Source organism: Loxodonta africana, chromosome 14 (assembly GCF_030014295.1).
Source record: "Loxodonta africana isolate mLoxAfr1 chromosome 14, mLoxAfr1.hap2, whole genome shotgun sequence".
NCBI lineage: Eukaryota > Metazoa > Chordata > Mammalia > Proboscidea > Elephantidae > Loxodonta > Loxodonta africana.
In genome coordinates this window covers 62,336,414-62,363,101 of record NC_087355.1, presented here as the reverse complement: position 1 = coordinate 62,363,101, position 26,688 = coordinate 62,336,414, and the positions used below count along the sequence as shown (strand labels likewise).

The window sequence follows — 26,688 nt, the reverse complement described above, 5'->3', positions numbered from 1 at the left end:
AACTGCCCCATAGGGTTTCCAAGGAGTGGCTGGTGGATTTGAACTGCTGACCTTTTGGTTAACAGCTGAACTCTCAACCACTGTGCCACCAGAGCTCCATGAGTATTAGATATTTGGTATAAATATTTGTAATCTTGACAAAAAATTTGCTTACTATTAAATGAGTTAGTGATATATAGGAAATCTTTGAATATATTATAGTTCTCTACCCAGTAAAACCCAGTGATATTTCTATAGCATCTGGTTAATATCTAAAGCAGTATTTATGGTGACTTCAGAGAAATTGACAGAAATGAGGGAGAAGTTTTAAAAATATTAAAAAAAAATCTAGGTAATGCAACATGTTTTTCAAGGTCTGTGATAGTCACATGACATATAATGATTTGCTAATAAAACCCAGATTTACATCTCAAAAAACTAATTATTTAACCTTATGTTTCCTAAAGTATACCCAAAAAACCCAGTGCCCTCGAGTCGATCCCGACTCATAGCGACCTTATAGGATGAAGTAGAACTGCCCCATAGAGTTTCCAAGGAGCCCCTGGCAGATTCGAACTGCTGACCCTTTGGTTAGCAGCCATAGCACTTTACCAGTACGCCACCAGGGTTTAAATCCTAAGTATAGATAGGATATTCTTTCATCTTAAGAAACTGATAGTCATGTTAAATCTTTTTAAGCTAAGCAATCAAATGATTTCATATTAAATTATTAGTCCACATTCCTTCAGTTGAGCCAACATTTTCAAGGCACTTTGCTAAGTTTTGAGTCCACAACAGTGAATAACAAGTAGTCCCTGGCTAGAGAAAATAACATTTTGGTATGTGGCTAAGAGACATAGACAGTGGAATAGATGATTTCATATGATGATAATGTTGAAAAGTGCTAAGGAAGACCATAAAAGGGACAGTTTTTATAACCTGGTGCTGCAGGGAGGTCTTTCTGGAGATCATGTCCAAGTTAAGTCTTTTAGTGTAAGAGCTAGGAAAAGACTGTTGGGAAAGGCATCCCATGCAAGAACCACAAGATGAGAATATGCATGCATTTAGAGAACTACAAAAATTCAGTATTACCTGAGCACAAATTGGAAAAGTGGTTAACAACAACACTAGAGAGATTGTCGGTGGCCAGGTTATGGAGGTCTTTATCTGCCAAGTTAACACATGGTAATTTTATCCTGTGGGTAATGAACCATTACAGATTTTCAGAAGGATAATGATATGGTCAGAATTTCACATCGTGTAGATTACTCTGATTTTAGTGTGAAAATGTATTTGATGGGGTTAGAACTAGAGAACTGGAGACCAATTAGAAGACAATTTCAATTGTCTGTGACAGTGATTCTCAAAGTGTAGGTGAAGGTGCCACAGAAGACACAGTGTGAGATATGTGGAAGAATAAATGTTATGGTCAGAAAATGAATATTGGAATTGAATGTTTCTAGTGTAGTGTGGTTGTAGGTGATAATGAGAAATGGTGAAATATAGCTAGTCTTAAGATCTATATGGAACCTTGGTATCAAATTAAGTCACATTAGCCTTATACTTGCATTGCTAAAGGGCGAGATGGAAAACAGGCTTTGAGTTCTAAAACCCTAAGACACCAACTGAGCATTCTCAGAATCCAATTTCTGAGGAAGTCTGAAATGGCAGACCTTAAATATCCCTTATTTTGCCCATCACTTTTAATCACTTAATAAATCTTGTGTTTTCTTTTTAATTATATTTTAAGTAAATGACTTCCTCTTTAAGCCTACTGTCACAAGTTAATCCAGTTTTATTAGTCAGATCTAATATTGTAGTGCCAACTGCTACAGTCTAAAATTGATCAAATGTGCAATCAAGATTCATTGATAATTACTGGTGATTGGAATGCAGAAGTTGGAAACAAAGAAGTATCGGTAGTCAGAAAACATGGCCTTGATGATAGAAACGATGCCAGAGATTGCATGATAGAATTTGCAAGACCAATGACTTCTTCACTGCAAATACTTTTTTCAAAAACATAAAGGGTAACTATACACATGTACCTCAACGGATGGACTACATAGGAATCAAATCAACTACATCTGTGGAAAGAGATGATGGAAAAGCTCAATATCATCAGCCAGGACAAGGCCAGGGGCCAACTGTGGGACAGACCATCATTTTCTCATATGCAAGGTCAGGTTGAAACTGAAGAAAATTAGAACAAATCCACAAGAGCCAAAGTACGACCTTGAGTGTATCCCACCTGAATTTAGAGACCATCTCAAGAATAGATTTGATGCATTGAATGCTAACGACTGAAGACCAGACGAGTTGAGGGATGACATCAAGAACATCATACATGAAGAAAGTAAGAGGTCATGGAAAAGACAGGAAAGAAGGAAAAACGAAGATGGAAGTCAGGGAAGACACTGAAATTTGCTCTCAAATATTAAGCAGCTAAAGCAAAAGAAAGAAATGAGGAAGTAAAAGAACTGAACAGAAGATTTCAAAGGGCGGCTTGAGAAGACAAAGTAAGGTATTATAATGACATGTGCAAAGAGCTGGAGATAGAAAACCAAAAGGTAAGAACATGCTCAACATTTCTCAAACTGAAAGAACTGAAGAAAAAAATTGAAGCATCAAGTTGCAACAGTGAAGGGTTCTGTGGGAAAAATATTAAACAACTCAGGAAGCATCAAAAGAAGATGGAAAGAATACAGAGTCATTATACCAAAAAGAATTAGTCTACGTTCAACTGTTTCATGAGGTAGCATATGATCAGGAACCAATGGCACTGAAGGAAGAAGCCCAGCCTGCACTGAAGGCATTGAAAAAAAATTAAAAAAATTGACAAAAAACAAGCCTCCAGGAATTGACAGAATATCAATTGAGATGTTTCAACAAGCGGATGCAATGCTGGAGGTGCTCACTTGTCTATGCTAAGAAATTGAAAGACAGCTACCTGGCAACCAACTGGAAGAGATCCATATTTATGCCTATCCCAAGAAAAGTGATCCAACTGAATGTGGAAATTATCAAACAATATCATTAATATCACATGCAAACAAAATTTTGCTGAAGATCATTCAAAAGCAGATGCAGGAGTATATTGACAGGGAGCTGCCAGAAAGTCAAGTTGTATTCAGAACTCATGGAAGCAAAGATATTATTGCTGATGTCAGATGGATCCTGGCTGACCAGAAGAATGTTTACCTGTGTTTTATTGACCATGCAAAGACATTCGACTGTGTGAATCACAACAAATTATGCACAACATTGCAAAGAATGGGAATTCCGGAACTCTTAATTATGCTCATGAGGAACCTGTACACAGATCAGGAGGCAATTGTTCAGACAGAACAGGGGAATACTGTGTGGTTTAATATCGGGAAAAGTGTGCTTCAGGGTTATATCCTTTCACCATACCTATTTAATTTGCATACTGAGCAAATAATCTGAGAAAGTGGACTATATTAAGAAGAACGAGGCATCAGGATTGGAGGAAGATTCATTAACATCCTGCGGTATGCAGATGACACCACCTTGTTCACTGAAAGTGGAGAGGACTTGAAGCACTTACTGATGAAGATCAAAGACCACAGCCTTCAATATGGATTATACCTCAACATAAAGAAAACAAAAATCCTCACAACTGGACCAATAAGCAACATCATGATAAACAGAGAAAAGATTGAAGTCAAGGATTTCATTTTACTTGGATCCACAATCAACTCCCAAGGAAGCAGCAGTCAAGAAATCAAAAGATGCATTGCACTGGGCAAATCTGCTGCCAAGGACCTCTTTAAAGTGTCGAAAAGCAAAGATGTTACCTTGAAGACTAAGGTGCACCTGATCCAAGCCATGGTATTTTCAGTCATATCATATGCATGTGAAAGCTGGACAATGAATAAGGAAGACCGAAGAAGAATTGATGCCTTTGAATCGTGGTATTGGTAAGGGATATTAAATACACCATGGACTGCCAAAAGAACAAACAAACCTGTCTTGGAAGAAGTACAACCAGAATGCTCCTTAGAAGCAAGGATGGCGAGACTGCATCTTATATACTTCGGACGTGTTGTCAGTAGGTCTCAATCCCTGGAAGAGGACATCATGCTTGGTAAAGTACAGGGTCAGTGGGAAAAAGGAAGACCCTCAACGAGATGGATTGACACAGTGGCTATAACAGAGAGCTCGAGCATAACAATGATTGTGAGGATGGCACAGGACTGGGCAGTGTTTTGTTCTGTGGTACATACGGTCACTATGAGTTGGAGCCAACTCAATGGCAACTAACAGCAACAACATATCAGTCCCTTTCAAACTCTAGAATCACCTGGGGGACTTGTTAAAATATAGATTTTTGGTTTTCACTCCCAGTGTTTCTGATTCAGTAGGTTAGGGGTAAGGCCCCAAAATTTGCATTTCTACAAGGTCCTGGGTGATATTGATGGTATTTTTTTTGGGAAACACGCCCTGAGAGTCATTATTCTCTCTATGCATATACAAATTCTACATCCTTGAAAGCTTAGTGCAAGGTCCATGTCTTCCACTCTACGTTTCTGTTATCACCACAACCTTCAGGAACAACCTTTGTCTCTAATCTTATATTGCATTTATCATCTTCAATATTCATTTGTCTCCTATAATTGTAATTATTTTTATTTTCATATATACTTTTATCCATCTTTACTTACCTTTACTTTCTAATCTTCATCTGTCTATTCATTTTGTATGCATGTGTAGCTTGTTGTATTTTTTGTATTCTATATGTTTTCCTCAAATTCCTATGGCCAGAAAGTTTGGTGCTTCTGTATACATTGTGCACATGAATATTTGATGATGACATGTAATAAAAAGCAATCCACGTTTCTTTCTTTAGTCTTGCATCTTATTCCAATTTTCTTTTAAATCAGATTTCAATTTCTTTTCCTTCCGACATCTACTGTACAGAATTTCATTTGAAAGCATTTTATCACTCAAGGTGTTTTCTATTAGTTGCTATATTTGAAATTGTTTTGTAACATTTGCTTTTTTATAGGTGGGAAGTGTTGTACAGTTCCATTGTAAAAAAGGACATCTTCTCCAAGGGTCTACAACACGCACGTGTCTTCCTGACCTCACGTGGAGTGGAATTCAGCCTGAATGCATACGTAAGTACTGTGGGTAACAAATTATACTTACTATAGGTAAGAATTTACGTGAGATTTTTCCCTATCAAGTGTGGGAACAAAGTTGTATTTATACCATGTATGTGTTGTGTTGATTTCTCTCTAGATTATCATAATACATATTTCACGTTTGCAATTTTATTACTTTATCATGAACCTATGGAGAGCACATTTTCTAAAGAAGTCAGAAGGCATGAGACAGGGTGTTTTTTGGGTCCTTTTGTAAAGCTCCTGTGACTGCATTTTATTTGGTCACCTCATAATTATATGTGATGATTGCCGTTTAAAGCTGCACCTATGAATCTGAAGTACTCTGGAAAGCAGAAGGTTCCAAAGTAGTTACTCTTATTCTTTTATCACATGCGAAACTCTCAGAGAAGCTGAGGAAAGCTAGAAATACTCCTGAAAAGAAAATATGAATGGATACCTTGACCCAAAATATGAATACTATTTGTCAGGATTTCCTGGAGCCTCTAAGTGTACACTGACCCCAGGTTGAAAACACTTATTGTACAGATTAAATAAAAACAAAGACCAAGGTCACTGAACAGTCTGCTCTGGCTCTCAATTAGAAATAGATTTCAGCTGATGAGTTACTACTCTATTCTCTTCCTCCTCTTCCCACTTTCTAACTCCTCCTTAGCTTTTAAATTCTGAGTCTCATAGGGAAAAATTTAAATAAGCCAAAAGAAACACTCATCAGAAAGGTATCTAACTTTTAGGATTTGCTGAAGCCCAAACAAGTCCTGTAAACTTACTCTAGCCCTTTTCAGAACCAGGCATTTATGGACCTACAGCTTGCTTAAAAGTAGAAGAATAGCCCACTAAGAAGTCATGTTACATGCCTGATTATATAAATAAGGCACAATTCTTTAAAAGACAGTTTTGTAGAGTGTGTAGTTTAGAACAGAAATGTGGGATGTACTAGGTATTTCATAGTAAACCAAAGTTATTTGATGACGTATATTTGGGAAATGATGATTTAAATACGGTTAAACAGCTTCTATTACTGTGAAGCATCTTGGGATTTCTAATATGTACCTGATGTGGAGGTTAAGAAAGCAGTTTGGGATTAGTTAGTAGATAAGAACTACTTTAGCTGAAGGGAAGGACAATACTCAATACACGGAAGGTCAGCTCAACTGGACTGGACCAAAAGCAAAGAAGTTTCCAGGATAAACTGAACACTTCCAAGGTCAGCGGAGCAAGGGTGGGGGTTTGGGGAGTATAACTTAAGGGGACTTCTAAGTCAATTGGCATAATAAATTCTATTATGAAAACATTCCGCATCCCACTTTGAACTGTGGCATCTGGGCTCTTAAATGCTAATAAGCGGCCATCTAAGATGCATCAATTGGTCTCAACCCACCTGGAGCAAAGGAGAATGAAGAACACCAAGGTCACACGATAACTATGAGCCTGAGACAGAAAGGGCCACATGAACTAGAGACTTATATCATCCTGAGACCAGAAGAACTAGATGGTGCCTGGCCACAACCGATGACTGCCCTGACAGGGAGCGCAACAGAGAACCCCTGAGGGAGCAGGAGAACAGTGGGATGCAGACCCCAAATTCTCATAAAAAGACCAGACTTAATGGTCTGACTGAGACTAGAAGAATCCCAGCGGTCATGGTCCCCAAACCTGTTGGCCCAGGACAGGAACTATTCCTGAAGACTACTCATCAGACATGGAAGGGAATGGACAATGTGTTGGAGAGAGATGCTGATGAAGAGTGAGCTACTTGTATCAGGTGGACACTTGAGAGTGTATTGGCATCTCCTGTCTGGAGGGGGGATGGGAGGGTAGAGAGGGTTAGAAACTGGCAAAACAGTCATGAAAGGAGAGACTGGAAGGAGGGAGTGGGCTGACTCATTGGGAGAGAGTAAATGGGAGTATGTAGTAAGGTGTATATAAGTTTATATGTGACAGACTGACTTGATTTGTAAACTTTCACTTAAAGCACAATAAAAAGTATTAAAAAAAAAAAAAGAAAGCAGTTTGGGGTCAAATTATCTGTTTATCCTTATAGATATTTTCCAATAAGGATTACATTACATTAACTAAATTATATTAAATATAAACCATTTAACACAATGTTTAGCAAATAGTGTTCAAAATCTTAGCTATTACTTACAGCTTTGTGAATATTCACTAGGAAACAAATAGAATTTTTTTTTTTTTTTTCCAAATGCATTTGTGTAGAGAATACTTTTTTTTCAGAAACCATCTTTAAGGATCTGTATTCATGGCATAAATGGTCAGAAATGCTATTTGCTTTAGCGGGAAAATTCTTTGAAGCATCTGTCTCTGGGTGAGAAAAGAATGGTCTTCATGAGGCACAAAACCTGTGAACTAGGGAGCATAATTATGAGAGATCCATTGCCATTGAGTCGATTCTGACTCATAGCAGCCCTATAGGACAGAGTAGAACTGTCCCATGAGGTTCCCACAGAGAAGTTGGTGGATTCAAACTGCTGACTTCTTGGTTAGCAGCCAAACACTTAACCACTAGGCCACTAGTGCCCCTCCAGGGCTACGGGTATGGTGTAACCAAGGGAAAGAATAAGGAGTGGAAGGAAATGTGGAGAAAATGAGACACAAAATTGGATAAATGAGATGTTACTTCTAGCTTATAGTCCCAAAATATGGCCAGAAAGCTCAGCATGTAAAAACAGATTAATAAATTGTACCTTCTACATTTTGAAGTATTAGTATCAAAGCAATATAATGAACAGTAGTTGTACTTAATTTTAGAAAACATTTTTTAATTTAAAATAAATATAATAAAATAATCATATCATAGTATATCTTAAGCTGGTATAGAAGACCTGAGTTTGGTAAACTTTAAAATGTTTCTTTATAACAGAATTGTTTAGATCTTTTAAAATGCTAATATTCATTGTGATTATCTAAAATAATGACATAGCACACATTTCAGAGCTTAATTATCCACAGTAATTAAAACTTTTTTTCTCAGTTCACCTTTTGATATTTACCAGTGTTCCATAGAAGATGGTTTAAGAAATGATAGAGTATGATTTCTAATATGTATATTTTCCTTAGATCATTAGAGTAATTATTCTAAGGTATTTTTACATAAAAGACATTAAAGGACTTTTGAAAATATATTGTAAATCCTGTCTCAGTTTTTTCTTTACATTTCTTTAAAAAAAAACTAACCTTCTCCCCTTTTCTTAATATAGCCCATAGCTGTAAACAGCCAGAAACCCCTGCTCATGCAAATGTAGTAGGAATGGACCTTCCATCTCATGGGTATACGCTAATTTATACTTGCCAGCATGGCTTCTTCTTAGCAGGTGGAACAGAACATAGAGTGTGTAGATCTGATAACACCTGGACTGGAAAAGTCCCCATTTGTGAAGGTAAGTTTTCTTTATAGAAGCTTTTAGCAGAAGAGATTGTGCTATTTAAACTTCCCTCAGATGCAAGAGACAAAATCAGCACGGATTAGCTTAATAGCAAAGGAAATTTCTTAGCCACACCAAGAGTAGTAGTAATGTAGACAAGTCACTTGTGGATTCAGAGTTACAGAAATGTTATTCAGGTCTCTTAATAATATTTTTCTGTGCTCTGTTTTTTCTCTCTTGCCTTTATTCCTTTTTCAAGTTCTTTCTTTAAGGTAGGGAAAATTGCCATCAGCATCTCTGGCTTTATACTCTTCTAGCATAGTGATCCGAGTAGAAAGAGTATTTTCCAAAGCTTAGTCAGTAAGCATTTTTAAGGCCTCTTTAATTGTCACAGCTTTGAACCAAGCACATCTCCACTTGAACAGGATGATAGAGTATTTTGACAAAATCTAAGTGAAAGGTACATTCCTGCTATCACATGGGCAGGGCAATCCTCATCCAGACCAGGTATAATGAGTTTACCAAAGGAAAGAGGGTTGCAGCAGGAGCATCCCCTTAGCCCCTGGTTTGACTGTTTCCTTGTTGGTTTGTGCCTCTAGAATAAGAAATAGTATCCCGAGATGATAAGGCAGAATCGATCTGCCTCTTACCACACTGGGGAAAATTATCAAAGTATTTAGCTGTTCAGTAGGAGTGCTGGGTGGGGACCATAAAGCTGTGATGATTGCAACATATTTGAGAATACTATATGTTAGAGAATAAAACTGATGATGCATCATATTTTGTGTATGTGTGTGTGTTTTATTAATTAACTTTCGTAAATATTTTCATTTCTTTTCATAGCTGGTTCTAAAATATTGATGAAAGATCCCAGACCTGCACTAGGAACACCCAGCCCAAAACTAAGTGGTCAGTAATTTAATTTGTTTTTCTAGAAGTCATAACTTCTAAAAGTGATCTACTATTTTCTAAACAAAATGACTGTTTATTTAGAAAAATATATTCTGGTATGGGAAAACTATGAATCTGACTATGTCAAATTTGGGATTTGATAATTTACATTATAAGATCTTGAATTTAAAGCAATGTTATACCATGACATGCCAATATTCCAAAAATATTGTTTATAGTTCTCTCTATAATATTCCTTTCAAGATTATTTGTAAATAATAATACGATCATTTGTATTTGTAAATAAAAAATAGTGGCATAATTTTATTTAAAATATTAAGTTAAAGTAAGAAATGAGATGTTATATAAAATTTTTCATTATAAAATTTTTAAAAAGGAAATAACCATACTTGGTATGAGAGAGTGAGATAAAAGATTAACAATTTGTAGAACATGTCCAGTGTATTCTCAGTTGGTTATTTGATGTAAAAACAAATTTAAAGATCTAGCATAGTGATTAAAACATGGACTTTCAAGTCCTATAAGCTTGATGTAATCCTCAAACACTCCCTAGCCTGTGACTTAGAACAAATTATTTCATATAGCTGAGCCTCCATTTCTTTACCTATAGAACAGGATTAATGATTAGATAATTATATTATCAGCTTCATTAAAACATGATGTGGTTATAAAACATTTAGTAAAGTGCTTAACCTATAGTAAGTGTACAATATGTAAGAGCTACTTTTTTAGTGCCAGCTAGTATTTTATTTATGAAGAGCTACAAGTAAAATCAAATGTTTAGCAGCTAACCTTTACCTTGGAGACAGTTTAGGTCATCTGTATAGGACCAAGAATAGTTTCAGGATCTAATTTTAGTTGGGCTCAGATAGTTTTCAATGTATGTGCTATAAAACTGGAATGACCAAAGACTCAGAGACTTATACCACTTTATTCAACACTCAGTGATTACATACTGAATGCCACTAAGTCGGTCAAAGAATGTGTCAACATAAGAAGGAAGACTTAACAATGAAAATCATAAAGAGCAATCAGTGGGTTCAATATTTTTCAAGCTCCCTTGCAAATGAGTGTTCTTGATAATAGCTCCAGCATATCAAGTATAAACCTGGACTGCCCTGGGCAAAATATGAACAATGATCACTCAAAAGATGTACCAGGCAGACAAAAAAAAAAAAAAATGAAAAAGAGTATGGAAGAGCTAAATAACACAATTACTAAGCTTGACCCAATGTACATATGTAAAAATATCTGCATCACACAATTACAGAATATATATATATTTCCCTCAAGGTACATGGAACATTTAAAACAATTGATCATATATTAAGAAATAAATAAATCTCCACAGATTTCAAAGCAAAGTTATTCTTTAGACCTGATTTCTTATGATGATGTAAGTAAAAGTTAAGAAAATGAATAATTTTATTTTTAATTCCTGAGTGTTTGGAAATTAAGGAAATTGTTGATTTATTATTTTTGAAGGCTAGGAAGCAAAGTTTAAATTCAAACATTCAAACATGGGATCATCACCATCTTCTTATTCCTTTATATTGTCATCCACATCAATCATAGTTGAATGACACTTCAGAGTTTACAAGGGACTGCCAAATACAAAATCACATTTAAATCTCAAAATAGACTCAACCATAGAAGTATTACTGCCTTCCTGTCATCCACATAACCCAAGTGTCTGCTTCTACCACCCTATCATGAGTTACGTTTCTTAATTATATATGGGAAAGTTGGAGGGAGGTGGTGGTGTGTTGGAGCCAGCTGGTAGAGGCTCACCATGGTCAGGTCTGTGCATTCTACCTTACTCTATGACATCATGCTGTTAGCTTGAAATCTACCATTATGGGTGTATTTACACCTCAGAAACCAACAAATGCTACAAATCAGGGGTTTTTGTATGTTTGTTTGTTTTTTCTTGCAAAGCCATTTGTTAAATTTTTAATACCACCAAAAACCAAACCAAACTCATTGCCGTCGAGCTGATTCTGACTTATAGCAACCCTATAGGACAGAGTAGAACTGCCCCAAAGCATTTATAAGAAGCGGCTGTTGTATTTCAACTGCTGATCTTTGTTTCGCAACAAAGCTCTTAACCACTGCCCCACCAGTGCTCCTCATCACTGGTTAATCACAATGCAACTTATTTTGCTTCTGCTGCTGCTAGTACCTACTATTTTCCATTACTATTGTTTCCTTTGGCAGATGTTCTCTTCCATTTTTTTCAACTGACACTCCTCATTTCCCCTAAATCAACATGAACACAAGATCATTAGGTATAGCAGATTTTCATTAAAGTTCTGTGGGTAGCAGAGAGTAGTCATAGCATAGAATAGGAAAAAAACAAAGACAACAGCAACATGTACTTATTGAGTGCCTACTACTTTCCATTAGAACATCTTTCTCCCCCAAATTACTCTACTTTTCCAATGCAGGCTGATTTAGCTTGTTACTCCCTACTCCAAGCTTGTTCTATGTCTACTTCTGTTAGCCAAAAACACATTAACCTGTTGCCCATTGCCGTCAAGTCGATTCCAACTCATGAAGAACCTACAGGACAGAGTAGAACGTCCCCATAGAGTTTCTAAAGAGTGCCTGGTAGATTCGAACTGCTGACCTTTTGGTTATCAGCTACCATGCCACCAGGGTTTCCAAAAACAAATTAAGGTGTTTGCCAAATCAAAGGCTTTTTTACTCAAACTCTGTATCCTTTTTTTTGTAGGCAAAGTGAGCATAACTATGTAGTTTAGGGTTCAGGGAGGGTACCAGTAGGAGAATGATTTGGCAGAGGTCATAGAGCCTGGACTGTGGATTTTTGGGTACACTAACTACATGTCTGCTAAGTATGTATTTTATTAGCCAGTAATTAGTGAGTTCATATAACCCAAAGTTTCCCTCTTTCACCTGAATAGTAGTAATGATGATGATGATGATGTTGATGGTAACAGCTAACACTTAGCTAAATACTTCACATTCATCATCCTATTTTATCTTCTGAACAGCTGTATATTAACCCATAACAATTGTGAGGAAATTCATACTTAGAGTTTAGTAATTTATGCAAAGTCGTACAGTTTATAAAGTCCCAGGAGAGACCGAAATTCAAGCAGCCTTACTCCAGTGCCTGCATCTCTAACCCTTCTGCTATTTTGCTTATGAATTATAATACAAATATAATCATGTTAGTTGAGCTATTCAGTAAAAACTCAACTTTTGAGGGTATTTTATGTTGATCCTTTACAGTAGTGTTGCTTTATTGATTTGCTGAACAGAATTCAGGGAATGCAAAATTTGTAACCCCAGTCTCTGTGATCTGACTGGTAAGAAATGTGATGTAAGAAGAAAGGATCAGTTGACAAACTTTCAATATCTTGTTAAAAAAAAGTTTTCCCCTAAATCCACTTTATTTGCCTAGTTAAGCATGACTTCATTGAATAGCTTATTGGAGCAGAAGAAGAGGGGTATGCTTTATTGTGATGGCTGGGATTCATGGAAGCTTCCTAGGAGATACGTAGACTTTGACATAACCGATTTGTATAATTATATATAACAAATTTACATAGCTATAATAAATCTCCTGTGACTGAGTCTAAAATATAGTGTTTCTTCTTTAGATGAATGTTTATGACATTTTGAATATTCTCTGATTCTGCCACAATCCCTCTTTTTCCCATGAGAGTTAGCTAATTCTAGGCACTGTTCTTTTATTTCTAAAAATTTGTTTACCTTTAAACCTCTAAGCTGTCAATATGGTAGGGTGTTGTTCTCCCTCAGGAGCATGTATTATTGGAATAATTGAACTCAGTATTATGAAGGGTGGACAAAGAAGCACTCCCTCTTGACAGTCCTTGAGGGCTATTCTACAAGGGGATTTTGAACTCTACACATTTTCTCCTATGAATCTGTTCCCCACTGTTGGGAGAAAAGCAGGCCTCTAGGGACTTGTACACAGACTGACTTGGTTCAGTAAAATCATTTTATTTTCCCTCTGAAAAGACAGATACTGTTACAGGAGACCAAACATGGATGAACTTGATACTTTGCAGGGTTCTAAGTAGAAGCCTCCTCATGTATTTAATTAGCGTCGTCTATTTCTCTCTCATTGGTGGAGTAATGAGTAAAAAAAAAAAAAATTTTTTTTTTTTATTTCTCTTTCATTGGTGGAGTAATGAGTAAATCTAAGTTATTACAATTTTGATTAACCTAAAAAAATCAGAACACTTCACTGAAGAATTTATCACTTGCTTTCAACAGTATTGTGTATTTAGCAAAATACCATTATTCAATAAACTAATATTCATTTTGTATTTAATGCTTATATTTACAGGACACTGTAAAATTAATGTGTGTGTTTATTTAATTATTCACAGTTCCTGATGATGTGTTTGCCCAAAATTATATATGGAAAGGCTCTTACAATTTTAAAGGAAGGAAACAACCCATGACCTTGACAGTTACTAGTTTCAATGCTTCCACTGGAAGAGTTAATGCAACACTCAGCAATAGCAACATGGAACTGCTGCTTTCAGGTATCACATCAGAAAATAACCTGAGGCCTTCATGCCTTCATTTCTATCATGATTGACTCATTTTTATTAATGGTTTTTTTACAATGAAATATTTGTTACATTTTTTAATGAAATTTATAATTCAGAAACAATTCTTTTCAGTTCTTGAATTGGCAGATGAATGTAACTACACAAATATAAAATTCTATGGTTCTGAAATAAGCTCCCTGAAGAATATTTTACCTAGCTAGAATGAGATGGCATGAATTAGAACAAAAAATTTTTGACTTGAATACAACTAAAGCTTTCTATATGCTCTGAACACCAAAGAAACTGGATCAGTGATTTCCAACCTATTTTATGGTCACAAAATCATTTCTTCATGATGACAATGTTTACATGGACATCCAAATTTAAGACAGAAAAGGTGGAGGTAAAATAGTTTAAACAGGCATAAAGGACCCAGAGTCATACCCACTTACTTAGCCTTATTCCCCCGTTTCTGTTACCTCTATCTAGAACACGCTTCCCCAATTGTCTTTGCTTGTTCTGCTTCTTTTCACCATTTAGGTATTTTCTCAAATGTCTTCTCAGACAGCACTCTGTGATGAGCCTTACTAAAGTGGCCTTCACATTAAACAGTCACACTCTTAGTTTTAGGTAGTCTTACTCTGTTTGGTTTTCTTTTTTTCACTATTTGAAACTGTTATTTATTTAATGCTTACATACATTATCTCTCTACACTCTGACAACATAGGCTCTAGGAAGATAGTTCTTTGCCTTCCCATTCATCATTGTATCCCCAGAAGCTAGAAGAGTACCTGGAACAAAATAGATGTTAATATTATCAAATTAATAAGAATGAATTATCATTTTTCTCATGTTTAAAAATGGAGCAGTATGGTATTAGATATTTCAAATATGAAAAATACATATAATTATTAATAATGAAACAATTTAAGGCATATATAAAATGGCAAATACAATTATATCAATTAATTTTATAAAGTTTAGAAGAAATATGAATCATTTTGTGTTACTGAATGTTTCTACATTACACTCAAAGTATCAGAATATAAAACACATTATATTTTTAAAAATATTCAGCTACATGATATAATTCAGTGACGTTTTCTATGGATGAGGTAAACTCATTTAAATTTTGATGACTTATTTATGTAACTTTTGCATGTAAACAGATTTTTTCTTTAAGAGTTAGCCCAAAACAAGCTGATGCTTACTCTAATTTAGGCAACTTTAAAATAGATCACTACAAATATAGAAAAAACAAATATGACTAATTGGCTGGATTTAACTTGCTTTCACTTACAATGTATGTACAAATTATTTATAAAAATATCCAGCAATATTATTTTAATTGCTTTATATATTTCCCCCATTAATGATCATTTACTTTTGGTCAAAATCTATATCTCCTTGTCTTCATATTCCAGGTATATTCTTACAGTGCTTTATTACATAGGTGAACAATTAAGTGAATGAATGAATGGAATCTTAAATTTCAACTATGAGTTCATCACAAAGTTGATGAACTTTAAGCCTTATTTTTTACCCTTCTGAACACATTTGTACTACAGTTTAACACCATTTAAAAAAAAAAATCATTGTATATACTTTTGCATCTATTCTTTATGCAATTACCTGTATTTACCTTTTCTGCTCTTAAAGTCCTGCTTGATTTCCAAGACCCAGCTTCATGCCCTTTTCCCTAAGAAGCAATTGCTTATCATTCCAGTCTGAAATGATCCCTCTCTCTTCTGGTTTTCCAGGTATCACATTGTCTTGTGTATTTTAGTTAGTTGTGTACCTGACGTATATATCTTACTTCATTGGAAGCCCTTAAGAGTAGGAATGACATATATTTGCCTTTGTGACTCCAGGGGCACCTAGAATACTCTCTTTTTCAGGTTGGCTCACTGTTCATCACTGTGGAAGTAATCAGGAATTTTTAACATTTGATTCATACCCTGGAAGATTTTAAAATCTGATTGAGGGAAGAAATTTGTTTGAGTTATCATGGGATGATGTTATTAAGACCAGTAATAATTTTCATAACGTAGGTAATTAATCCCTACAATTAAAATTTAAGTTGAGGATTTCAGACAAATGAGAGATTAATGTTTATGACAATGTTAATAGCAAGTAGTATGTGTGAAGTGGTCCTTGACTTGAATCTTGCTTTATTTTTTTTTGCCTGTCAGTTATCTTACATGATATATTAAAGGAGTTGTAGACAATAAGCTGAAGCAGAACTATTTATAATACTTAGTAGACTAAAATATTCTAATGTTTTACAGGGGTATACAAAAGCCAGGAAGCTCGCCTGATGTTGCACATCTATCTGATTAAAGTACCTGTTCATGCTTCAGTGAAGAAAATGAAGGAGGAAAATTGGGCCATGGATGGCTTTGTAAGCATATTTCTCTAAAGGCCCACTGCATATTTAAGGACAAATGCATGGTTTGTCCAGAAAAAAAGAGAGTTTTCTAAATTTAACTAACTATGAACACACACATTAAAAAAGCATACTTACTATGCATGGGTAAATTATTTTGGAAAAAAAAAGCAATTCAAGTATACATATTTAATTTTCTTGAGTGTCAAAAAAATTTTTTTTATCAAGCCTAGCATTATTGGATTCTGGTGTGCTTTGCTTACTTTTATGATGTCTCTGTGTGTTATATGTGTGTGGTGGTATATATATATTTGGTCTTATCAGACATATTGTCTCCATAGTTAGCACTATAGAAACTAAATCAAAGTAAAATTTAATTTGTGGTCTTTATTCTCTGGAATTGCTATTTAAGGTATACGTATTATTAAAATTTGTCAGAAAAATTAAGTATACCCATTAAACTGAAACCCAAGTTTAATATATTTTATAAGGTTTTCTGTGGAGAGAAATGCTGGTGAGCTGCTTCCTGTGGGGAGATAGTTATCATAGCATCACCAGGGATTCATCCTGTCCTATTCAGCCATTAATGTGGAATTTCTAACTTGGCAGTTGGAAGCAACATGCCTTATAACCACATACTGTCCAGTACTCTTCCTCTTGAAGCATGGGCACTGGAACTCTGACAATATCCTCTCAAGTGACAAGCCTTCTTTTATAAGGAACACCTTGTGGGAAAGAAGATAGTAGGTCATAGACTTCAGTAAGTTTGGTTTTTAAGGAAAGAAATTTCCATCCCCAGATCCTTCTTCTGCAGATGACTGAAGTAGCTAATTGCCACTAATTGGAACTAACTTCAGGGTAAATTTACATCACTAGTTAGTCATCAGGATCACTGAAATGTATCAATTCATGTTTTATCCATATGAGATCAAATGACATTATGCTTGTAAAGAACTTTTAAAATATAAGATTTTATTCCCATGCAAGGTGCATTCTTAGGCAGTATTTGCAGCATTCAGCATGGCCACAAAATCTCAGGGCCAAACAACAGTAAACATTTGTGTTTTCTCTTCTGTGTGGGGTCAGCTGTGGGGGCTCTATCTGAGGCTGTGGTATCAAGTTCAGGTTTGCTGCATATGTCTCATTCTGGCGCCCAGTCCGGAGGCAGCCACCTAGGACATGTTCTTCTCTTGTCAGAGATCGGAAGCTGTCAGAGGAACAAGAAACATGCCTTTTAAAAAGCTAGGCTTGAAACTGACCTGTTGTCAGTTTCACTCACATTCCATTGACCAACACAAGTCACAAGACTGGGCCCACCATTAAGGGGATGAGACGTATACTCCCCCTGAAGGTGGTGGTAGCGGGGAGAGGAATGCGTATTTGCTGGACAGTAATCTAGTCTACAAAATACTGTATTATATTTTAATTTTTAATTGGCCTTTTGCATGCCTCTATTTGTTTTTGGTTTTTTATTTCACTGTAGGAGCTCTCTTGTGGTGCAGTGGCTAAGAGTCAGGCTGCTAACCAAAATATCAACAGGTCAAATCCACCAGCCGCTCCTTGGAAGCCCCATGGAGCAGTTTTACTCTGTCCTGTAGGGTTGCTATGAGTCGGAATTGACTTACGGCAATGGGTTTGGGGTTTTTTGGGTTTTATTTCACTACATCACTGTCTTTTTTTTTTTTTTTTTGACAATAATTCTTAGCCTATAAGAAATCTCTATATTATATTAACAAACAACCTCCTTCTTTCCCTTATAATTTTTTAAAAATTAAAAAAAAATCTGAGTTATGGTTTTAATGATGGCAAATTTTTCACCATATGCTGTTTTTACGTATGAGCAAGGTATGGAAGAAAGGAACTCTGCATAATATTCATATCTGCATAATACTGAGTATTTATTAAGGCTGAGAAGATATTGCTGTGGCCAGCCTTTAGATTAATAAGACTTTTAAATACTTTTAGGTTTCTGCTGAGCCTGATGGAGCTACTTATGTATTTCAAGGATTTATTCAGGGCAAAGATTATGGGCAATTCGGACTACAAAGACTGGGTAATGTATTCATTTTGATTTTCATGTAGTTTCTCTGTTAGCCCAGACATCATAAGGAAATACAGTAGGTTTTGTACATAGGCGCATTTACTACATTTTGTATTTTTATTGTCAGGACTATACATTGATACACTCGTAGTCTTCTAAAATAATCAGTTTCTTCAAAATATTGGTTCTCTATGTGCCAAGTCTGTTCAGTGTTTAGTTTTTCATCATATTTGTAACAAACATGACAAAATGACTTCCCCTTAAGCAAGTAAAAAGTAGAAAAAGTGATTTAGATAAAAAGGAAACATTAAACTGTAAATTATTTGATCTTCAGTTTGAATATTGTTGCAATTCTCTTTCTGCTCCAAATATGTAATAGCGCTTTGAGAAACTCATAGGGTCTGGCAAGGGAAAATAACTTTAAGTAATAGGCCCCTTTCTGGGACTTTGTAGTCTTCAAATATGTAAAATTGCTCTGGTGAAAGACACAGGGCTTAGTCATTTTTATTTCCAAATCTCCTAAAATGTGCACAAGTATTTAATGGTCATGCTTGAATGGGTTTACTAACTTAGCTTTTGTTGTATAATCTTCCTAAGTTATACTGTCTCCCATTTTTATATTGATCTTGATATGTAAAGGATAAATTCAAGTCTAAAACCTATTATTTGACATTTCTCTTGAAAATTTCATTACTTTGAACTTTTATGTAAATATACTGTGCCACTAGAAAAATAAAGAGCAGAATAAGGCACATTTTTTTTTTTTTAAACTAAGGTGGGGCTTAGTTTAACTAAGATGTATTTATCAAAAGGGAAACTAACTTTCTCTAAATGAATAATAAAAATAAATAATAAAATGTCATTTCAGATAATGTGCAGCCTAAAATGATGCTAGTTTTAAATTAGGATAAACACTCATTAACACACCACATTAACACAGTTGTACAATTGAATGTAGAAGGTTTTTACTTAATATTCTCAAAAGCACTTCAAAGACTACATATCTAAAACAGAGCCTATAAAAAAGGAAGTTTTGTTTTGTTTTGTTTTTTAAGAGACCGTTGGTTATTTCCCCTTCCCTACCCCTGTGCTAACACATTGAGAAACCTAGCTTTTTTTTTTTTTTCCCTCATTTCCTAACTATGCTAATACCACCCTCCATGTTTATTCAGTCTCAAGCGGAACACTTAATTCTATGCTTTCTTACCTCTTTTATCCACACACATATCCTATTGATTTTAACTAAAAAATGTTTCCCAAATCTACATTTTCATGTTTTTTCTACTGCTGTAGGTTAAATGGAAACCCTGGTGGCATAGTGGTTAAATGCTAGGGCTGCTAACCCAGAGGTCCGCAGGTTTGAATCTGTCAGGCGCTCCTTGGAACCTCTATGGGGCAGCTCTACTTTGTTCTGTAGAATCGCTATGAGTCGGAATCGACTCGACAGCAGTGGGTTTGGTTTGGTTTGGGTAGTTTAAATCTTAATTTCCATTTTTTTTCTGGTTGTCACTACTGGTTCAAACTACTCCTATTTCCAGTCTGTACTCCCCAAAGCTCATCTGACTTGAGTCACTGTTCTTAATCTCAAATCTTTTCCTACCCTTTCCTTTCTTAACACCGTCAGTTGTCTCTCACTGCAGGTGGACAGAAAGATCAGACTCTTTAGAATGATATTCATGGCCCTTCAGAATGTAGCCATAGTTTATTATTCTAGCCCCCAACAACTATCACATGCTTTTTTCACACAGATACACCTAATGCTGGCCTTATCTCCTGAATATGCCATTGACCTCACTACTCTTAGGCATGTGATGATTCTGTTTTATTCTCCACTGGTGTTCTTCTATGGTTCTTCAAGGCCAACTGTATACCATATCTGCCCCAGAAAACATTCTTAAATCCCACCGGACTGAATGACTCCTTCCTTTCCTAGAACACATAGGCCATTAATTCATACTTGATGCATTACCTTATTTGTGTCTGTCAGTCTCCCCACTAGTGTAAAAATAGTTCAGAGACTCGGCTTTATTGTTTTATTTTGTATTCTTTACTGGAAAAATATCTTATATGTGGTAGTCATTGTGCAAAGTTGTGTGGAAATGGGTTGAAGAAGATTCATGAATTATTTATGTTTATTGTGTACTTGTCCAAGTAGAGGACAGTGGTTGCTCAGTGGTTAGCACCCCTGCTAACCGAAAGGTCAGCAGTTTCAGTCCACCAGTCACTCTGTGGCAACCCTATGGAGCAGTTCTATTCTGTCCCATATGGTTGCTATGAGTCAGAATTGACTTGATGGCAATGGGTTTTGTTTTCATTTGTTCAAGTAGATAACTTGAGAAAGGAAGAAATTGTTTCGTGAAAGCAGAAATCAATTGTGATGAGAGAGTTGATCTTATAATTTATTTTTTATTTTTAGGACTGAATATGTCAGAAGGATCAAATTCTTCAAATCATCCTCATGGTACAAATAGTAGTTCTGTGGCCATTGCTATTCTTGTGCCTTTTTTTGCACTTATATTTGCAGGATTTGGATTTTATCTTTATAAACAAAGGTAAGCATTATTTTTGAAACCTCTATGAACCAAATATTGCTGCAGCTGCCTGAAACTTTATCCACCTCCCTTCCCCACCACACACATAACAAAAATTGTTCTGTTCAGTTTCACAGGCATTCAACTTAACCCTTCATCCTTTCGCCTGTCAGTATTTGTTGCACAGAACTAGCTGTGCAAGTTAATTTTACATTATCCATAATGAGACTTTGTAGATACAAAATCTAGGTTAAGATTTAAATAGGAGAGGTGATATGTGCTGCCAGATTTGTTTAGAGAACTAAGAATAAGCTTGTATCCAAATTTCTTAATTTACAGTACAATACTGACTAATTTTACCCAGGCAGATGGTAAAATCCTCTAATCCTTTTTTTTTCATCTTCTGTTGCCTTTTGAAGATTATGCAATTAATATTCTATATTCACCATGTTATCTAGTATATGGCTGTACGTATTAGTGGGTCCCACTCCACTCTATTAGAATACCCTGGTGAGGGGCTTTACTATACAGTTCTCCACTATTTGAAATAAATCCTCATCAAGAAAACATATCTAGATAACCAGACAATTAAGTGAATTGTTGTCTAAATGCATTTTCCCAAAACCAATGCTTTTTTTAATAGATGTCATTTTGTAGTATCTAAGATTGATTTATTTAATATTACATAAATTTATAATAATTGTGAATTGGCAGCTGTTTAGGTCTGGCCACAATCAAATTTTATTAATGAATAAAGAAAAACCCTTGCTAAATTTTCTTTTTTACAGATTGATATTTTTTTTCCGTAAAACTATTGCTTGATATTAGCAAAGAGAAATTCTTTTATTTCCCCATGATTCTTACATAATTTGAAGAAAATTGCATTGCTTCTGGTTTTTACTGTGAATTCAGTTTGAAAAAAGACAAATATAAATTATTAGAGTTATAGCAATAGATGCATCCAGGGAGAGCAAGTTGCGAATGCTATACGTGATGACATTGAAAGCAACTAAAATAGTTTACTCCCTTTTTAACTTATTGTCCTAGAAATCATCTCACAATCCTTGGTACTGGCAAAAATTCAGACAAAATGTATTTGAGATAGTAGTATTATATTGTTATATGTATTATATTATTAAACATATAGTTATATATATATTTGTTATGTACAATGAATTACAAAAAAATTAATAATTGAAGCTTGTGGTGTTTGGTATAAACAAGTTGAAAAACATATTTATTTTAAGAGACTTTTTTCTTAGGAATTAGATCCCAGAAATAGGTAGGGACAAGTCCTACCTTTCTTCCATTACAAGTGTCAGCAAATTATACACAGTGAGATATGGGAAAGAGAAACTAGAAATAAATATTAATCAAAGGTGAGAGAACTGAGCAATGAAGCAGAAATTCAAGACTAGCAAGCTACACCAGCCAGCCTAGACCCCATGTGTCTTTGTGACTAAAGGCAAATGTCCAGTTACCAGTAACTCTTTGGAAACTATTTCTCTTGTATCAGCATAGTTTTTTTTCCATGAGATTCTAAATTTACTAGCTGTAATGTATATCGTGTTTAAAATCAAGTCAAGTATCCCTATGTTTCTGGGACACTCCAAGTACCTTCACAACTTAGGTATCAGCATTAGCCATTTTCTATTCCTGGAATCCCCAGCTCTGTGATAGTACAGAAATGATTACTCCCTGTCCTTCAGATGACAGATTAGGTTTACCTCTTCAGAGATGTGTTTCCTTATTACCTGTTCTAAAGTGCCAGTTATTCCCCACCATATCGATCTTTTTCCTTTTCATCATAACAATTTTCATTACTTACCATTTTTCTTGTTTTATTATTTTTTTATTTGCTTATTGTTTTTTATTAGTCAATATGAGCTCTATGAGAATAATAATTTTTTGTAATAATTATACATCCAATGCCTAGAATATTGCCTGGCACGTAATAGATGCTCAGTAAATATTTGTTGAATGAATGAATAAATAGTCTTAAGATATAAAAAAAAAATTTTATAAGGTATAGTTTCATGATAATAACTTATGTGTAATTCATAATAGTAATTTATTATATAATAAGAAAAATTGTGGTAATATTAATAGTATTGATTGATATTTGTATTAAGGAGCCCTGGTAGCATAATCGCTGGTTTTTTTTGGGGGTAGCATAATGGTTAATCTCTGAGCTGCTAACTGGGCAATTTGAACCCACCCAGTGGCTCCATGGGAGAAAGACCTGTCAATATGCTCTCCATAAAGATTACAGCCTAGAAAGTCCTGTGTAACAGTTCTACTGTGTCACATGGGGTTGCTGTGAGTCAGAATCAACTCGACGACACCTAAAAACAATAACGTGTTTGTATGATTAACATCAGTACTGTATACAAATATATGCTATATGCAAATAATAGAAATTATTCAAGATTTTTAAAGTGACAGTTAAGTTGTCAAGCTTCACTTATTGAGTTCGTAATTTCTCAGTTAATACTTTCAATTTACATTACTTACTAACCATGATAGCTCATGTATCTAATGTTTAATCCCTACTCTGCTATTTCTAGAGGAAAGTGGACACATAGCTAATCAATGTTCTCATCAACAGGACTGCACCTAAAACACAGTATACAGGATGTTCAGTTCATGAAAATAACAATGGCCAAGCAGCTTTTGAAAACCCCATGTATGACACCAATGCAAAGTCGGTGGAAGGGAAGGCAGTACGATTCGATCCCAACTTGAACACGGTCTGCACAATGGTATAACGCGGCAACACTTTGCCTTTCTTCAGAAGCTTGGAAATCGAAACACAAACCAGTGCACATTTAGTTCACTGCTAAACAAATTAAAGCACACTTTTCAGGATTTGCTGGGTCACCTTTTCCTGAGGAATGATAGAGAAGAGTGTTTTTCATAAACTGGACCATAATTCTTCTTCATGTTCACCATGGAGAGTTTTACAGAAATTTGGCTGCACTCTGAGAGTGCTCACTCACAGTTTATTTGCTTTTTTTAAAAAGGAGATTATTCTAAAACATAAACTATTTGCATATATTGGAGGAGCATCCACTATCAGTATTTCTGTGCTTTATAAACTATATTAGAGGGACTGGGTTTAAAAAAAAAAATAAAGATATAGGGTAGAAAATAAGAGCTATACTTACAAGAGTCAATAGATCGCTTTCTTCTCTTTAACCATCATGAGCTACATCATGGCCGTAAGTCTGTACTTCATACGCTCTATCAGCTATTCATCCTTGTTAACTGAGGCATCATTTTCCTTATTCCCATTGTTATTGAAGATTGTCAAGCCTTTAAATGTTTATAAGCTAATTTATGCCACAGAAGAGAGAAAGTTGCTTACACTGACTTTTTCTGTTGTTTAGTTCTTCAGTGTTTTATATTGATATTCCTCTTTTGACCATTGCCATGGTTTTGGAAAATGACAAGGTTATTGTGCTACCCTCCTGAATGCCTCATTATGGTGTTGACAGTGTTATTTCGTGAACCATGGAGTAATGTCAACTCTTTACTTCACTTTGTTTTGTCATCCAGAAACTACTTTGGCTGGCAAAAATTGCCTATAAGAATGATGATTTTACAGTTACCTGAGGCACCAAACTTACCATTCTTTACCAGACTTTCCAACTTTCTGGAAAGACCAAATGGTACCTATTATTCCAGTATTTATCTTATGGTATATCTACCTTTTTCTTCCAGATGGTTCTTCAAACCTACTTAACATTGTTTTGACACTTCTAACTTTCATGTAATAACAAGTTAGAAATATACTTGGAGTCTATCCCCTAAATATAAGGACTAAAAAAAATTGTCCTTCCAAATCATCAATATAAATTTGTTTCTTAAAGTTGTGGATTTACCATATTTTCAAGTATTTTAAATTTTCTATACCCTTATTCTTATTAATGAGCAGATTTCAGACACACCAGGCTTGTTTCATTGTCAAATTAAAATATACATCCATAAGTTATTGGTGGCTCATTTACAACTGTGTCGTATGGTAATGCCAACATGTTGATTTAATAGTTCACTGTCTTCTTTTTATAGCATGTTTTCCTTTGTTGAATAGAATTATGTACCCAGTGTGAACTCTCTGTTGTTGTCCCTTTCAAATATGGATAACTCTGTGAACAATCTCAACTTTTTGTATCATGAGACAGAGTGCCTCTAAGAAAAACCATTGCACCCAGACGCACTGCTTGTATCTATCTCTATGTTTAGTGAATTTCTTGTAAACCACTTTGAGATACATTGTTTTGGAAATTCATACAATTTTCTCAACGGACAGGATGATATTTTAAATTTTACGCCATCAGTTATTTATTCTTGTTTATTCAAATGACTGCAATAACAATGATTCATTCATTAATGTTAAGGTTAAATACATTTAAGATCTTGTTTAAACAACGTTTCTTCTGCAACTGGCTACTCCTCTTATATTAATGCATACACTTTTGTAAAGAAGTATATTTTTATGAAAAAAAAACTTTGTAAAAGTATGATGTAAATTTTCAGTGCAATGTAAACAAAATAAAAATGGATAATTGCTTTTGTAAAATGTGTATTCTTTTCTAGATTAATTGCAGCTGTACCCAAAAGCCACTGCTGTCGAGTTGATTCCAACTCATAGTGACCCTATAGGACAGAGTAGAACTGCCCCATAGAATTTCCAAGAAGCAAGTGGTGGATTTGAACTGCTGAGCTCTTGGTTAGCAGCCGTAGCACTTAACCACTACACAATTTCAGCTGTACTGGGTAGTAAAAGGAATGAACAGTCCACATTACTTTGGTGTTTTTAAAGTTTCTAAACCATATAGTATATATACTTAGCGCCATAATAATGAAATATGGGTGTTTTTCTTCTTTATATTCTATAGTTCCCCAAGTGTGACACTCTTTTAGAGGTAAATAAATTCTCCATAAATGTAACAGTTCCTTGATGGTACGAACAGTTCACTGCTTGGTTGTTAATTGAAAGTTTGTTTGTTCGAACCCACCCAGAGATGCCTGGGAAGAAAGGCCTACCGATCTGCTTCTGAAAGGTCACAGCCATGAAAATCCTGTGGATAATAGTTCTACCTCTTCTCAGAATTTTTCTTAAATGTAAATATCTTAACAATGCTATCTAAATTTAGGTGTAAAAATTTAAAGTTGTATAGAGATATTTATGTTTAGTGTGCTTCATAGGTTTGACCTCAATAACCATTTTGAATAGCTGTGTTAAACTAATACTCGAAAATAATTCTATCTTTGCCAGGATGGAGGAATTTCACAAAATGGAACATGTAAACTTTCGTACTCAAGAAAGTTATTAAGTTTCTCTAAAGTTCAAATCACAAGTTATTTAAATTCAATTTTGTTAGAGAACAATTTTCCACAAAACATATTATCTTTATATTTCAGGACCTCAAACTGCAACCTCATACAAGCTACTCCTTTTTCTAATCTCTGTTTATTACACTTTCATTTTAGAAATAAATGTTTCCTGCTGTAAGTGTAGCCTCTTTGTTAACTTGTTGAATTACCTCTGTATTTTACTCTTTGTACTTCATTTCTCCTATTTTTTCCCTTGTTGTTGTCTTTATTTTCACTCCTCTTTTTTTTTCTTTCTCATTTTTTTTTTCCATTTCTTAATTGAGCTTTCTTTCTTCTGATGCTTTTCCTTCTACATATCTTCTCATTTTCAGCCATTAATATTTCTTTTCTTTTTTTGTTTTTTCTTATTCATTGTTTAT

At 34.9% G+C, this 26,688-nt stretch overlaps 1 protein-coding gene across 3 annotated transcripts in view; it reads left to right on the top strand.

The window, feature by feature from the left end:
• CSMD3 (CUB and Sushi multiple domains 3) overlaps positions 1–23,805 on the top strand; it is a 1,388,861-nt gene extending 1,365,056 nt beyond the window's left edge. For all 3 annotated transcript variants that reach the window (XM_064268007.1, XM_003408442.3, XM_003408441.3), the window contains 8 exons: positions 5,009–5,120; positions 8,345–8,524; positions 9,353–9,418; positions 13,804–13,962; positions 16,260–16,372; positions 18,323–18,410; positions 20,815–20,950; positions 23,538–23,805. In XM_064268007.1, coding sequence (XP_064124077.1) covers positions 5,009–5,120; positions 8,345–8,524; positions 9,353–9,418; positions 13,804–13,962; positions 16,260–16,372; positions 18,323–18,410; positions 20,815–20,950; positions 23,538–23,697 — 1,014 coding nt within the window. In that variant the 3' untranslated portion in view covers positions 23,698–23,805. The remainder of the gene's footprint in view (positions 1–5,008; positions 5,121–8,344; positions 8,525–9,352; positions 9,419–13,803; positions 13,963–16,259; positions 16,373–18,322; positions 18,411–20,814; positions 20,951–23,537) is intronic.
• Positions 23,806–26,688: the final 2,883 nt, after the last annotated feature.